Below are 14,699 nucleotides of genomic sequence, written 5' to 3' on the forward strand. Positions count from 1 at the left end.
CATGTTAATGTCTGAAAAACCTGAGTTCCCTTCTCTAGAAAGCAGGAGTATTTACAGCTACTGGTTCCCCATCACCTAGAGAAAGTCTAAATTCCTAGTAGACTCTGAGATACGGCCCTAGCCTAACTCACTAGACTCAATACCAGTTTGAATTATTTTTAGTTCTTTGAATGTGCCAGGTGTATGGCTAATGCTGTGTGCTTTCTCTGGACATTCTTTCTCACACTAAATCCTCACTCTTCTAGCAAGTTACTACCTATCATCTATCCTTCAGGTTTGAGCTCAGACCCCACAGTGTCTGGGACGCCTCGCTGGCTTAGGCTCCCAGGACAGTGGGAACTGTCTCAATCACCATCATATTCTCAGCACCAGAGGACCTTATGTTACATTTGTATTGACTGAAAGAAAGAAGCAAGCAAAAGACATAAAGATAGTTTCCAAGATCGTGTTATTACACAGGACCGAGTGCAAGAAATGGCAAACAAGTTCTATGTTTGCTTCAAAAGCTCATCAGGTGACAATGCCAAGTCCTGATGCTCCTGAGGGCCCCCTGGGTCTTGGCCCTTCTGGAGCAGGCTGGGCCCAGGCTCTGGGGTGAAGGGGCAGCTCTTGCATGGAACGTCCTGCCTCCTGTCACCTGAGGCATCAGGCACTTTGGTGATGCCCAGCGCTGGCTCCTCTTTCTCTCTCTGTGCACACTCAGACTCCCATAGCCAGCTCTGGCTGGGAACCTCACAAGGTGGATGGGCCAGCCCAGGGGCACTGGGTGGCCATGACTTCCCCTCCTGTCTCGGGGACAGGTTTGCAGGGTGGCCTGGAGTTGTAGTTTCCAAATCTTGGGAGCTGGCTGGCCCATCTTCCATTGCTGCCTTTCCGGTTGGGTATGCCCTGTCAGGGCCCTTGAAGAGGAATTTCCAGGACCATGGGCCCAGCTCTCCAGGGGTGGAGGCACTGGAGCAACTGGCAGGGATGAGTCCTGAAGAGCTTGGACAAAGTGCTGTCAGTGCCTGGGTGTGGAGGTGCCGGGCCTTCCAGCAGCCTTCAGCGGGGATGGGGTCTGTGGGGCCAGCCTTCCCCAGGTTGGGGGCTGAGGACGAGGAGCTGGAACCCTCTTCAAAAGCCTGTAGGATCCCAAGCTTCTTCTGGGGGACACTAGGGCCTTCCATTCTGGGAGATCCCAGTGTGATCCCTGTCAGTAGGCCTGGGACCACTGGGCCCTGTCCCCTGAGATCCCTGGGCAAGAAGGCATCCTCTTCCTCACCCGCTCCTGCTCCTCTGAGGGGTGGATCCTGGCCCCCTTCTCGGTGGGGTACCAAGCTTGGCTCCTGAACACCTTGGCTGTTCTCAGGCCCCTCATCAGTGTCATCTTCCGAAGAGTCAACCTCCCGGATGGCTTCCTGCTTCTGCAGCGACTCTCGCCGTTCAGCCCTGTCCTGGCGGAGGGTCCCTAGGGCCCGTGAGGGAGCAGCCTGCAACACCCCTTTCCCTGGCAGCGCCCCCTTTCCAGACAGCACACTCCTGGTCCCAACTACCTCCAGAGAGCTGACTTCCCTGGGCGTCAATTCCTTCTTTAGCTCGGGGTGGGGCAGATCAAGGCTCTGTTTTCGAGAAGTGGCGAGCTTCTTCTCAGAAGCAGCCAGTGCAGCCGCCAGTTTTTCAGCTGACTGCACCCTCTTAAGTAGTGGTGAGCGGGGCGGCTCCGCGCTCTTGGGCCGTGAGAGTTGCCGGCCTAGGGGAGGCGACAAGTGGAGCTTGGTGGGGAAGGCCTGGGCCCCGTGGCCAGACAGAGGTGATGGGGAACGCTGAGGCGAAGCCGCTGGCGGTGGTGAAGGGGTGTGGGCCAGTGGTGACAGTGGGATGCTGCCTGCCGACTTGCGCCGTGGAGAGCGGTACTGGCGTTGGAGCTTGGGCGCCAGACCGTGGAGGGAGCTCGGCCGTGTGTGCCCAGAGCCGGCGGGAGAACTGGGCACGCTGGAGCTGGGGGAGCTGCTCTGTGATGAATTCCCCCCCACTTTGCACAGACAGACACACACACAGAGGTAGAGAAGTTAGCTCTTAGAAGTGACTGAGGGGAAAAACAGGGCTTCGCCCTGGAATGTCCCAGATCATCAAGGTGACCCACCAGGAAACCAGAGCTCGGGCTACAGACATGAGGTCATCCCTCGCCTGTCACCTCCTCCCCAGGACTGCTGGATCTGCTAGGGGTGGGCTGAGCAAGAGCCTTGGAGAGGGACGGGTGAGATGCACAGAGGGCCCAGGACTCTGCCACCTCCAAGGGGCTGCTCTGTGACTTGCGGGGAACCCTCCATACCTGAGTGCACGGCTTCAGGGGTCACCCGGTAGCCCTGCGTGGGAGAGCGGGGAGAAAGGCTGTGGCTGTGTGTGGGCGAGCCTGGCCCACTCTCGCCGGACGACAGGGAGCGGTTAAGGGAAGAAAGGCTGCGGCTGGTGTGGAGCAGGGATGCCTGCTTGGTGATCTTCCGGAACAGGGAGCTCCTTTTTCTGCTGCAGAGACGAGGTCAGAGGTGGTCTGAGCTCTGACCTGGGCACAGCACACACTGGGTCCGGGGCTGGGGTCCCCGGCACACACCGGCCCTGGCGTGGCTCAGAGCGGACCCCCGTGGCTGAGTCTGGCTCACCTTTCTTGCCCATCCTTGCCCCGGCTCCGCTTGCTCCTTCGGGCCATCTTGGCCTTGTAGCTGCCTTTCCGAGCGGGCCCCACCTTAATGGACGTGTTCTCCAGGGGAGTTGTTGAAATAGACACCTTGTTTCCACTCTGGGGAACAGAGCATGCGCCCAGGCTAAGGCCGTGGCCATGTTCCTGCCCCGGTTCCTCACTCCTGGCACGGCTGTCCACAGCCTGAGCTTCTGCCTCTGCAGCACCAGGTCTGAAACAGGGACCGCCTCCCCTCTTCACAGAGCAGGAAACAGCTCCACTGGAGCCCGAGTGGCTCAGGGTTGGGAAAGGAGAGAAGAGGCTCACAGGCCTGTCCTCCATTCCACAGCTCGGCAGGATCCCCGCCTTGATCAAGGAGGGTGTCACCTTCCAGTGAAAACCCTCTGCTCTAGCCACTCCCGTGTGTATGGGCACCTATCTTAAGTGCCAGCTGTGCGTGTGCCCCTCCCCCAAGGCTAGTCAGACTCAAGGCTGGGGTCACGCAGGGGTTGCAGGCGGCACACCCAGCACTGACCTTCAGGATCAGCTCCACCACCTCCGTGTGCACCAGCCCATGCACAGGCTCCCCGTTGACGTGCGTGATGAGGTCCCCCTGACGCAGCCCTGCCTCACTGGCTGGACCTCCGTCCTCCACGTGCTGTGCCGGGGAGAGAACAGTCCTCAGTCTGGAGCCTGAGCATGAAGGGTGGGCCTACTTCTGCTCATCGAGCTGTGACCCCTCTCCGCCCCACCCTTTGACCCTGGACGGTGGTGTGGGCAGGGACAGAAACAGGGACAGACAGGCACTAGTAAGAGGAAGGAAGAGGAGTGATAAAGTTGGGGGACAACAGGTCTGGATGGCCCGACATACCCACACCATGTGGTGCACGGTGTAGACATCTGAGTCACCCATGTAGACACGGATGGCTCGTAGGGTGAAGCCATACTTCTTGCCGGCTCGGTGGATGACAATGGGGGGCCGTGAGCTGCTGAGGGCTGGCAGGAAGTCCCTGCTTGGAGAAGAGTCCCTGGATGATGGGTTGGATGACTGGGAATGTGGGGACATGGGGCTGGCCAGTGGAGAGCAGGAGTGGTGCTCTGGAGAAGGAGAAGCTGGGACTTAGCAGGTCCACCCTTGAGCCCGGCCCATCTGGGCTGTTGCTCCCACACAGCTCTAGTCACAGAGCCTGCCTCCAGCCCTGTTTTCCCCACAGCCTCCGAGCAGCAAGGCCCCCTCATGTGCCCAGACCCTCACAGACCCAGGAGGTGATGGAAAATGGCAGCAAGCATTTACTGAGCGCTTACTTATATATACTAGGGACCATACAAGTGCTTCATTCTTAAATGTCACAATTATCCTATGAGCTACCATTATGGATATTCACATTTTTTGATGAGGAATTTGAAGCTCAAAGGAGTTAAGCAACTTCCTCAAGATCAAAGGCCCTTTAGAGATGGAGCCAGGATCTGAACATAAGCTCTCTGCCTTGGAGCCTGCACTTGCCACACAGTGCTATCTGCCTTCTGGTGCACACACACAACCTGAGACTGATACTCCCTTAACAAACGGACAGCAGTGACACGCATTCTTTCGGACACCTGCTCCTCAACACAACATACAGACACCCCTGCTGGGGGCAGACCCCTGGCTACAGGCCCACAGAGAGGCCAAGGCCCTTGCTATGAATCCTGATCTTCACTCCCCGGGGGCCTCACCAGCAGGAATGAGAAGGGACAGGGCTGTGGCTGAGGCGGACTTGATCACTTTGTTGATGGGGCGAGCGGTGCGCTTTTCTATGGAGTCCCCAGAGAGCAGCCGGTGGCGGGCCCTGCGCACCGCCAGGTCGCTGATGGCCTTGGCTGTGGCTCCCTCCGCCAGCTGTGGGGTTCCGCGGCCTCCTCGGGTCTCCATGGCTGTGGACCAAGTGAGCAATGGGGCCCACTGTGCAGCTGAGCCTCCACTCCGGGCCCCCCGCAGCACCCCAGCCAGGCCCTCCACTCGCGGGGCGCACCTGGGCTGGGGGCGCTGCTCTGGCCAGCAGGCTCCTCATCCAGCTTCAGCCGCCGCTCGGCCTGCCGTTCCAGGGCAGGCCCAGATGCCCCCTCTCCAGACGGGGTCAGAAGCCATGCACCCTCCTGCTGCTGCCTCCTGGGAGCGCCAACAGCCTCCTCAGTGCTCTCCGGGAAGCGAGGCATGTCCAGGAGGCCCGAGCAGTGGCGCCGCACGGTGAGTGGAGGGCTGGAATCGCTCTCCGTGTGGGACGACTCAGACACCGACAGCCGCTTCCGTAATCTGGGAGACACGAGGCCGAGGGTGGAGGGCCCGGCGGCCTCCCTCCTCCAGCCCAGGCCTCCTCGGGGGCTCGGCTCACAGAACCTCCCTCCGGGAGCCGCACGTGCGAAGGCCCCTCACGGCATCACGTCCTTCCCCATCATCGGTGACGGCCCCACGGATGGCCGTGCCGCCCACCCCTGGCTCTGAGCACTCACATCTCAGGGGAGCCGATCACCCAGCTCCGCTCTCGGCCCCTCAGCCCCGCCAGGCCGTCCGTGCGGTCCTCCTTCTCCTCACTCAGGCTGCGCTTGGTGGGAGGTGGCGTCCGGCGCTCCTCGAGCAGCGAGAGCCGCTCCATGCTGCTGTACACCTGTGGGCACAAGACACCTGCTGGGATGCCCAACCACCACACCACGGGCAACAAAGGATCCCTGGCGCCTGAAGCCCAGGAACTGGAGCTAATTCTCCCCTTTCCTCCCCTGCACACAGCTGAAGAACATTCAAAGAAACAGGCATTCCACTGGTCTGACCTGGCGCCACCCTGGCATCTCGTACCTCAGGGCCCTGAGTAGACCTGGAAGCATCCACTCCGTGCAGGTGCGGCCCTCTCCCCTCTTTCCCTGGAGCCAGAACCAGCCCCCACCCCCTTAGGTGGCCCCAGCACATCCCTCAACAGGTATGCTCCTCCCAGTTTTCCAGCTGGGGCTGCACCGGTCGCACCTTGCTGAACCTTGGAGAACAGGACGAGAACTGGCGAATCTCAAGGCAGCCATCCTCACTCACTTCCTCCTCGTCCTCCGAGTCCACGTGGTGGTATCGCTCTGAGCGGGCTGGGACACACACGGCAGTGCCTTTCAGAGGCCCTGGTGCTGGCCTCCTTCAACCCTATCAGACCTCAGGAGGGCCTGGGGAAGTGACTCCCAATACCAAGCTTAGGGCACACAAGTGTCTCTGGGCACAGGTAGGATTCCCACTCCTCCCTGTCCCACCAGTGGCCTTACTGTCAAAGTAGCTGGTATCATCCTCTGACTCCAGCTGAGGAATAAATTCAGCCTTCTGGCGAAGAAGTCCTGTCCAGTCCAGACCAGTGAAGAATGGGTGCTGCTTCACCTCATAGGCACTGCCTGTGGACAGGGATGGTTTGGGCTGGTGGAGTCCAGGTCAGCACATCCAGTGAGAACCTAGTTCCTGAGAGGCTGGGCTTGGAGGCCTCAGCTCCAACATCTTCCTCTTCCGCCCACAGGGAGCACGGCAGTCAGGAACCAGGGGCACTGCTCACACCTGAAGCCTGAACCTCCCAGTTACATGGACAGCCCCGCTCCTCCCTTACTGGGGCCTGGCCCACCTGTGCCCAGTCTCTCCAGTGGGTTCTGGTGGAGCAGTTTTGAGGTGAGATCTTGGGCGTCCGGCGGCAGTGCATCGTCCCCCTCAGGCCACACAATCTCATCTGAAGAGTCATCGGGGTGACAAGGGAAGGAGTGGGTTAGAGAAGGTCTTAGAAGTTGTGGGCAGAGTGGGGAGCTGGAGAAGAGGGTCCTAGGATAGGATATGCCATGGGGAGGTATAAAGGGCCCAGCCCAGAGCCCTGAAAGCCTTTCCTGGGACCCACTTCCTTCAAGTTGCACAAGCTCCCCTCTTTCTGGGGGAATCTCCCACATCCTCGACCACGGCTGGTTCTTTGATCCAGAGTAGCCACTGAAAAGCAGTGGCATCCTCTGTTCTAATCTCCAGCTCACCCTGCCTTTATACTCCTGACACATGTACACTCACACACACACACACACACACACACACACACACACACACAAACTCACACTCACGGCACAGGTACACCCATGCACATATGCGGGATCACAAACATGATCAGAACAAGTGCTAGGTGACACACAGGGTGTGCATGTGCACATCTGAAGCAAGCACACCAAACACACACAAAAGAATTCAGAGCAAGAACTTGTAAGCCTCACAGATCTTGTGAAAATCATATCTGTGGATCTGGATTCTGTCCCCGCAGTGGGCTGGGGTGATGGTACCTACCACTGATCACTTGCCCAAAGAGCTCCTCTGGAGTGTCTCCAAAGAAAGGGACGCAGCCCACCAGGAACTCGTACAGGATGATGCCCATAGCCCACCAGTCCACTGGCTTCCCGTAGCCCTGCCGCAGGATCACCTCAGGTGCAATGTACTCCGGGGTCCCGCATACCTGGGCACAGAGAAGTTGGGGGCTCAGCATCCTGAGATAGTCACCTGGCATGGTGGCTGGATGGGTGGGGGTGCTTCCGCTTCTTGCTGCAGAAAGTCTCTGAATGAAGACTCATCGCACTCTGGTTAATGAGCAGGAGTGACAGGAGCCCCAGGGTACCAGAGCTGGCGCTATCGGTGGGGTGAGTTCACGTATTTCCTAATTAACTGAAACGTCTAGTTCTATCCCTCTTGGCATGTGGTGCCCACAACTGGCCTCTGCCCTCCGGCCTCCCAAAGAACAGACCCTATGGCCACGTGACTACTACAGCGACTTGTGGACAGTCACAACCCGAAATGTCAAATCAGGAAACGCCCAGAGGCCACTCTTTGGATGCAGCCCAGTGGAAACTTGGAGCTGTGTTCTCAGGACACAGGCGCTGGGAGAGCTCTGCCTTTCACTGAGGCCAGGAGGCTCAGGACCGACCTAGCGTCAGCTCTGAGAGTGTCAACGGTCCTGAGACCGATCTTCTCCCAAGCCCCAGGAGGAAGATGATTTTGGATTTTCTACCCATTTGATTCTCATGGGCCACCCTATTTCCAAAGGTGCTCCCTCTCTTAACACCTCCCTGGAACCACAAGGAGGAAAAGACAGGCGCTCTCAGTCTTAACACTGAGCTGCAGGGGAAGCATGCGGCTCCCCATTCTTACTCTGAGGCCTGGAATTCAACCCCCAAGCTCTCAACCGTCCTTCTTACCTGCTTGTCCAGGAACTCCCGTGCATCCTTTTCAATGTGGCCCTCGTACAAGTTTGTGGTCAGACTCATAAGGCCAATTTTGGAAAGGCCAAAATCAGTGAGCTTGATGTGACCCATGGATGTAATCAGCAGGCTGGGAAACCAGAGAAACAAATGTCTGGAGTTATCTCCTGGTCTTCCAAGAGCGCTGACTTTAGCATACTCCCCCTTTCCCCACTCAGACAGGGGAACAGGCAGCTGTGAGAGAACAAGCAGCTCTGGCAGTGTGAAAACTGCACTCGGCACGAGCAACTAACCTGCCTTTTGCCCAGCCCCCCGCCCCCCAAGTCACCTCTGTTTACTGTCCTCGACTGTGCTCTACACTGAGGGCAAGTATTGGCCAGCTGAGGAACAAGCTTTCCTCCACAAGCAGTCAGCCCTGTCCTAAGGCTCCAGCCATCTCCAGCCCCCTCTTCTGACCTGGGGGGCTCACAACACCCCAAATCAGGGAGAAGGGGAAAGGGGCACAATGATCTCATCCCAAATCTATAGCTGGACTTTGGGGGCTCTAAGATCTCACAGGGAACTGTCTTTTCCCCTTCACACACACTGCCTGAGCCATTTCATTTAGTGCCAAAGGCTTCGGCCCTGCTAGCCCTGTACTCCCTAGTATCTCTGGCCCTGACTTCTTTTATGAGCTCCACACCTACTCACTGCCAGAAGCCCTGTGGGCACCCTGAACTCAACCTGTCCAAACAAGCTCATGCCTCCGAATGGGTCCTCTTCTCAGTGAAAAGCAGTGTTTCTCTTACCTACTGAGCTCTGTGATAAGTGCTTTAACGATTGTTTATAAAAATATTCTGGCTCATGAAAGGTTTTACAGAGGAATAACACAACCAAAGCAGGTGTTATCCCCAAGAGGAGGAACACGAAGCTCAAAGAGGTTTAATTCACTGACCTGAGCTCACAGGGTTAACAAGCTCTATGAATGCAGCCTGTCTAATGTCAAAGCTGCTTTCCATGACAGAGACTTATCACCCCAGCCTCAAGACACAAATGTGGAAGATGTCCCAGCCTGCTCTCTCACCCCAGCCTTACCATTTCCTTCCCACTTCCCCATCCCTCTCTTCTCCTGCCCGACTCTTCTCCAGGGGCCTGGTCTACTGCTGTGGTCTCACCACCTCTTTCCATGGGCAGTGATCTTCCTAAACCTAAATCAAAGTCTGAGTGCGTCTCCCCGTGGTTAACAGACCCTTCAGAGACTCTCTGTGTATATTCTGCGCTTAGTTGCTCAGTTGTGTCCGACTCTTTGCAACCCCATGGACTATAGCCCGCCAGGCTCCTCTGTCCATGGGGATTTTCCAGGCAAGAATATCGGAGTGGGTTGCCATGTCTTCCTTCAGGGGCTCTTCCCAACCCAGGGATTGAACCCAGGTCTCCCGCAATACAGGTAGATTCTTTGCTGTCTGAGCCACCAAGGAAGCCCTGGGTCAGAGATTCTCTAGGACCCTTTAAAACTCAACCCAAACTAAATAAAAGGTCCCCTGATGGTCCAATCCCTGCCCCTCAGTCACTACTGAAACTAACAATCTCAGCTTCAGCCACACTGTACTATTTGTAGTTCCTCACACCTGTGTGTGTCTTTGTATATCCTGCTCCTCAGCATGAGAGTCGCCCACACCGGACTTAAGCTCTATAGACTAGAGACAAGAATACAGTGCTTGGCAGAGAGCACATGTCAGTAAATGCCAGGCCACTTGCTCTGCCATCTACTAGATGTGTGGATTCTTTTGCTTCTGCTTGGGTTCTTGGGTAGAGCTCCTCAGTGATTCTTTGATGTCACCAAAGCTTTACAATGCCCCTGCTGGACCTTGCTGTCAATGTTCTTTGCATCTGGGGAGAGTCAGGGGTTAGAGTACCAAGCCTGGGCGCACACCCACATGACTAGCCATTTGGGATAGATTCAAACATGCTGTGTCTGCCTTCATTTATCTTGAGACCCAAGTGGGAGACCCTAAACAAGGGACTCGAAGAGTGGGCATACTTGTCAGGCTTGAGGTCGCGGTGCACAATGCCGTAATTGTGTAAGTACTCCAGGGCTAGCACGGTTTCTGCAAAGTACAGGCGCACCATGTCCACAGGCAGGGCCCCGATGTTCTTCAGCAGCGTGGCACAGTCTCCTCCTGCAACAAGCCCAGGCCACCATGAAGCAGGGAGCCAATGCCCTGCTCCAGATGGTGTCAGAGGCCCCAGAGGAGATGGCCTCATCAAACTCCCTGGCGCTAGAGACGGTGATTCTAGCACCCCTGCTGCTGGTGTGGGTGGGAGACAGACTGTAGACTGGAGCAGGAGCAAGAGGAGTCGGCTGGGGACGGTCAAGGCCACTGTTCAGGCCAAAGAAGGAAGGAACCCAGGCCTCTATGCCTGTAAGTTGACTTGTTGGGACAGGACTAAGTTATTTTTGGGTGGGAATCCTGTTTATTGTAAACATGTCTGGCTGATATTTCAGCATGTGTTATTTCCTTCCCATTGGCTGTCCTTTAGTTTTGAGTAAAGTAACATTGTAAACTCCCAGCACATACCCAAGGAATTAAAAGGGGAGTGTTGTTCCCAACTTCAAGACTTAGGCATATTTGGAAGCTGTGCACAGCCCTTGACGAAAGGAGAGGGAAGGCCACCGGAGAAGCTGTGCTCCACCATGCTCTTCTGTGCCACCCTGAGCACGCTGCATGCTCTTTAAGGGGTGCCCTCTAAAGCCATCTGTCGGGGTGGCAGCCTGCCTTTCTCCCAAGGGCCCAGATGCAATCCTCCCAGTGACTGACCCTGGGCGTGGGTGGCTCTGCTACCTCCTCAGCCCTGTGTGGTGCCAGCAGGCTATGGGCTGTGCAGGCATTGGGCATAGGTTTTACAGCTGAGGGACATATACCCCGTCCCAGAATGCCTCTTTCTGTGCCTGACATGGGCAGCCTCATGGCAGCTCCAGCTCCAGAAGCCTCTTCCTGGGAGAGGCACGACACCTGGTGCCTGCCATGGCCAAATGGTCTCTACGATCCTAAAGCAGAAACCAGGGCCAAGGACAGGTGGGGAAGCTGGGCCCTGAAACACCACAGCCACACAAAGCTGCTGGGCCTTGATCAGGGCTGTCTCTGACTGTGCCTTGGCCCCTAGGGCAGGCCACCTGCCCCCCATACCTTCCACATACTCCATCACCATGCACAGGTGGCGCTTGGTTTCAAAGGAGCAGAACATGCTGACCACAAAGGGGTTCTCGGCAAAAGTCAGGATGTCCCGCTCCACGAAGGCCTGCTGGATCTGGTTCCGCAGGATCAGGTTCTGCTTGTTGATCTTCTTCATGGCAAAGCGCTGCCGGGTGGACTTGTGCCGCACCAGGAACACGGCCCTGGAAGCAAAGCCCGTCTGTTCCGCACGGCCCTTGGCCATGCCCTCCGCCACTGCGCGCCTGGGGGTCAAACTGACTCCTCTCACACCTTATTGGTGTATGGAACAGCGGGGCAGGTGGTGCTCAACAGTGAGAAGGACACGAGGGCCTGCCCTGGGAGCTCGTCAAGTTCCTGAGGACACAGCTCAACCCCTCCTCAGAGCTCATAAGAGGAGGAGTGCCCCCAAGGGAAGAGGGGCTCTTGCCCAGGAAAGGCACCACGCTCAGCTGTCAGAGGGAACTGCACTATCATCTCTCTAGGAGGCTTCAGGGAGGGAGAAGGGCCATCCTGAGGGACAGTCCTGCTGCCCAGAGGACCAGGTACCACTCACTTCCAGAAAGAAGAGCCCACGGGCCAACTGAGCTCTAGTCCCGGCCACACCCGACCCCTGCCTTTACCCATAGGCGCCATTGCTGATGAGCTTAATGGTTTCGAAGTCCTCCTCAGAGGGTGTCTTTTTCGATGTCAGAGATGCCCCACGGCCCTGGAAGACAAGGGAAAAGGCAAGGGGCAGGCATGCTCGTCAGAGTGCGCACACCTGAGGAGGCTTGCCCCAGTGTCTGCCCCGCTCAGCCCTGCCGGATCCTCCCCACTCCTCCCAGAGCTGAACAGCCCTCAGACCGTGCAGCAACCACCCTCTCCACTGGCCCTCCTGCAGACAGTCTCTGAGAGAACCCACAGCCCGCGCTTCACAGCGCCCAGGCCCCAGGGTTGAGGCAAGAGCTCAGAGTCTTTACCTCGACTGAATCATCTGTCTCCGGAGTATCAGGACTGTCATAGCTGCTCAACTGGGCCATTTCTAGAAACAAAGCAAGGACACAAGACAAAAGTGTGCGCGGCAGCCTCAGGCCTCTCGGCCGCCCGCTCACGCCAGAGGACAGACGCGTGCAGGGGAGCCATAAACGCTTCCTGCGTGGGTCTGGGAGGCGGTCTTGTGGCTCTGGCTGTAGTGGAGTCACAGCTTTTGGACTTGTTTGCCAAATAACATTGCCACTCGTATCTGAGTCCAGTGCCATTCAAAAGGCCTGGAAAATGCTATAAAGCTTCCCTCAAACTCGGGACAATAGCTGAAAACAGGCCTGAAGCTGGTAGCCGGCCCCTGTCCTGCCGCCAAGACTCTGCTCTGCTGGATGAGGCCGGGAAGCAGGAAAGGCAGGGGCGGGGCGACTAGAGACAAGGGACTCAGACGCCCACCTTTACGAGGGGCTCAGCGTGAAGCCCAGAGTCGGGACCACCCCAAAGACACAAGGGGACCTGTAAGGTGGCTGCAGGAGAGGCAAGCATGCAGACGAGGTGACCGTTTCTGAAAATGTGATTGTGGTCCTTGTGTTGACCTCTTTTGACCTTTAGGATCTAAATCCAACCCAGGTGCGCCCAAGACAGCCCCGCTTGGGTGTCAGAAGGCAGATGTGGACTATCTCGAAGGAGTGGCTCTTTTATGACACAGAACACAGGGTTTTCCTGCAGCCCTCGGGCCTCTGAGGCTGTGTTGTGTCCCTGTCCAGCTAACCCTCTTCTCCCAGTGGTTTCTCTGCTGTTAGAGCGTGTAGGCTGTGGGGCCTCTTTGCAGCCACGAGGCTGCATGCTCACCCTCTAGGGGATCCCGTGTGAGGCCCAGTTGGCTAACGATGTAGCGGGGAATGTCACATTTAATCCCTTGTCCCTCTTTGGCGTGGCCCTCAGCTGCTTCTAACAGGTGGTAGAACTCTTCAGGGTCAAACTCCTGTACCGGGGAGAGAGGTAGTCAGTGGTGAGACCTACAAGCGAAGGCTGCTGGCCTTTATGGTTTTAAGGCATTTACCCAGAGCAGGAGGAATAGGAAGACTTCCTCTTTGTGATGGACACCCCTACCCCAGAATCCCCAGAAACATCATGAGTCAGGGACCAATGGGGACAAAGCTATCTTAAAGGTCACCTCCAGATTGAACATCCTAAACATCTGCTGTCTTCTACAGCAAGACAACTCAGAGCTTTCAGTTTCAAGAGAGCTCTGCCTATCTGCCTGGTCCAAAGCCTTGTGCCAGCCAGACACAGCATTGTCGGCGTCTTCCCATACCTAGTGCAGAGGGGCAGTCCTGGCCACCTTCAATCACACTTCACAGCCCTGGTGGTACACACCCATGCTGTCAGGCATCTACTGAGCAACCCCTGTGTCCTGGGGCCTAGAGAGCCATATGGACACAGCACAGAAGTCTTTGTCTGCCCAGAGCACAGAATAATGAGGGCCTCACTGACTGAGTGCCTACTAAGTGTCACACTCGGCACTAAGCCCTGATAATACCTCTGTGATCTTGGGGAGGAAGTCAAGTCTCACAGAGATGCATGGATTTGACCATGGCCACAGAGGTAGGGAGAAAGACAAAACCATTGCACAAGACTAGACTTAACTGCCAGCCCCTGTTTAACCACAGACTTCATGTTGTTGCAGGAGCAGCCCTCTGGTCACCACAACCCCAGCCTCCACTGCTTTTCTTTACCTCTGGTCTCAGGGGTTTAGAAAACACCACCACCACCTATTTGGGTAAAATCTAAGCCAGACTGGGAAATTCTATTACCTGCTTCTTCCTCCATCCCTGTCTAGTCAGAATGCCTACTTCATAAACTCCCCTCCACCCAAATCTCCTTATCTGGTCTCTACCACCGTCCTAGTTCATGGCGCGCCTCTCTCACATGAACTGTGTTAACAGCCTCTGCCCCACTGTCCCTGGCTCATCCTGCCTTCTCCCCCAGTTCACTATCCATGTTGTGCCCATAGGTATCTTTCTCAGGAGTAAATCTCATGGAGTATTACTCAGAAATAAAAAGGAACCAATTACTGCTGCATGCAATAGTATGTATGAATTGCTACAAAATTATGCTGAGTTAAAGAAGTCAGAACATACTGCATGATTTAATTTATATGAAACTGTATAAAAGGCAAACTTAACCACAGTGAAAGAGCAGATAGGTGGCTGTCTGGAGTGGGAGGCGAGGTGGGGAGGGGAAAGGGGCTGATTGCAAAGGGGCACAAGGGAATTTTCTGAGGTGAGAGAAATATCTTCCATCTCAACTGTGGCAGTGACTAGACAGGTGTAGATTTGTTAAAACTCACTGAACTGTATAACCAAATAGGATATATTTTATTGTATGTAAATCATACCTTTACAAAGTTAGTTATAAAAAGTAAATCTGACCATGTCACATTCTTACTTAAACTTCCTGATGGCTCCCAGTGGCCTTACGGATAAACACAAACTCCTGAACCAAGAACCCGCACCCTTCATGGTCCTGTCATGATCCAACTCCCAAGTTTTTCCCTCACCAGCTCTTCAGACACACCCACACTCCATCAAATGTCCTTTCTGACAGCTCTCTCCTGGTAAACTCAGTTATCCTTCAAGTCACTGACGAAGCTTCACGTTCCCCAGGGG

At 56.0% G+C, this 14,699-nt stretch overlaps 1 protein-coding gene across 6 annotated transcripts in view; it reads right to left on the reverse strand.

The window, feature by feature from the left end:
• Window positions 1–430: 430 nt before the first annotated feature.
• The window catches only part of MAST2 (microtubule associated serine/threonine kinase 2), a 212,193-nt gene continuing 197,924 nt past the window's right edge, over window positions 431–14,699 (reverse strand). For 4 of the 6 annotated variants that reach the window (XM_055586010.1, XM_055586008.1, XM_055586012.1 and 1 more), the window contains 18 exons: window positions 12,880–13,012; window positions 12,027–12,088; window positions 11,688–11,773; window positions 11,041–11,249; window positions 9,894–10,032; window positions 7,871–8,003; window positions 6,969–7,134; window positions 6,277–6,378; window positions 5,933–6,055; window positions 5,652–5,761; window positions 5,147–5,301; window positions 4,669–4,949; window positions 4,373–4,570; window positions 3,528–3,754; window positions 3,192–3,314; window positions 2,640–2,776; window positions 2,312–2,505; window positions 431–2,011 (listed from right to left, as the gene is read on the reverse strand). In XM_055586010.1, the coding sequence (XP_055441985.1) occupies window positions 489–2,011; window positions 2,312–2,505; window positions 2,640–2,776; window positions 3,192–3,314; window positions 3,528–3,754; window positions 4,373–4,570; window positions 4,669–4,949; window positions 5,147–5,301; window positions 5,652–5,761; window positions 5,933–6,055; window positions 6,277–6,378; window positions 6,969–7,134; window positions 7,871–8,003; window positions 9,894–10,032; window positions 11,041–11,249; window positions 11,688–11,773; window positions 12,027–12,088; window positions 12,880–13,012 (4,101 nt within the window). In that variant the 3' untranslated portion in view covers window positions 431–488. The remainder of the gene's footprint in view (window positions 2,012–2,311; window positions 2,506–2,639; window positions 2,777–3,191; window positions 3,315–3,527; window positions 3,755–4,372; window positions 4,571–4,668; window positions 4,950–5,146; window positions 5,302–5,651; window positions 5,762–5,932; window positions 6,056–6,276; window positions 6,379–6,968; window positions 7,135–7,870; window positions 8,004–9,893; window positions 10,033–11,040; window positions 11,250–11,687; window positions 11,774–12,026; window positions 12,089–12,879; window positions 13,013–14,699) is intronic. The other 2 variants (XM_055586011.1, XM_055586009.1) reach the window with 1 other exon arrangement.

This window comes from Bubalus kerabau, chromosome 6 (genome assembly GCF_029407905.1).
Source record: "Bubalus kerabau isolate K-KA32 ecotype Philippines breed swamp buffalo chromosome 6, PCC_UOA_SB_1v2, whole genome shotgun sequence".
Classification (NCBI taxonomy): domain Eukaryota; kingdom Metazoa; phylum Chordata; class Mammalia; order Artiodactyla; family Bovidae; genus Bubalus; species Bubalus kerabau.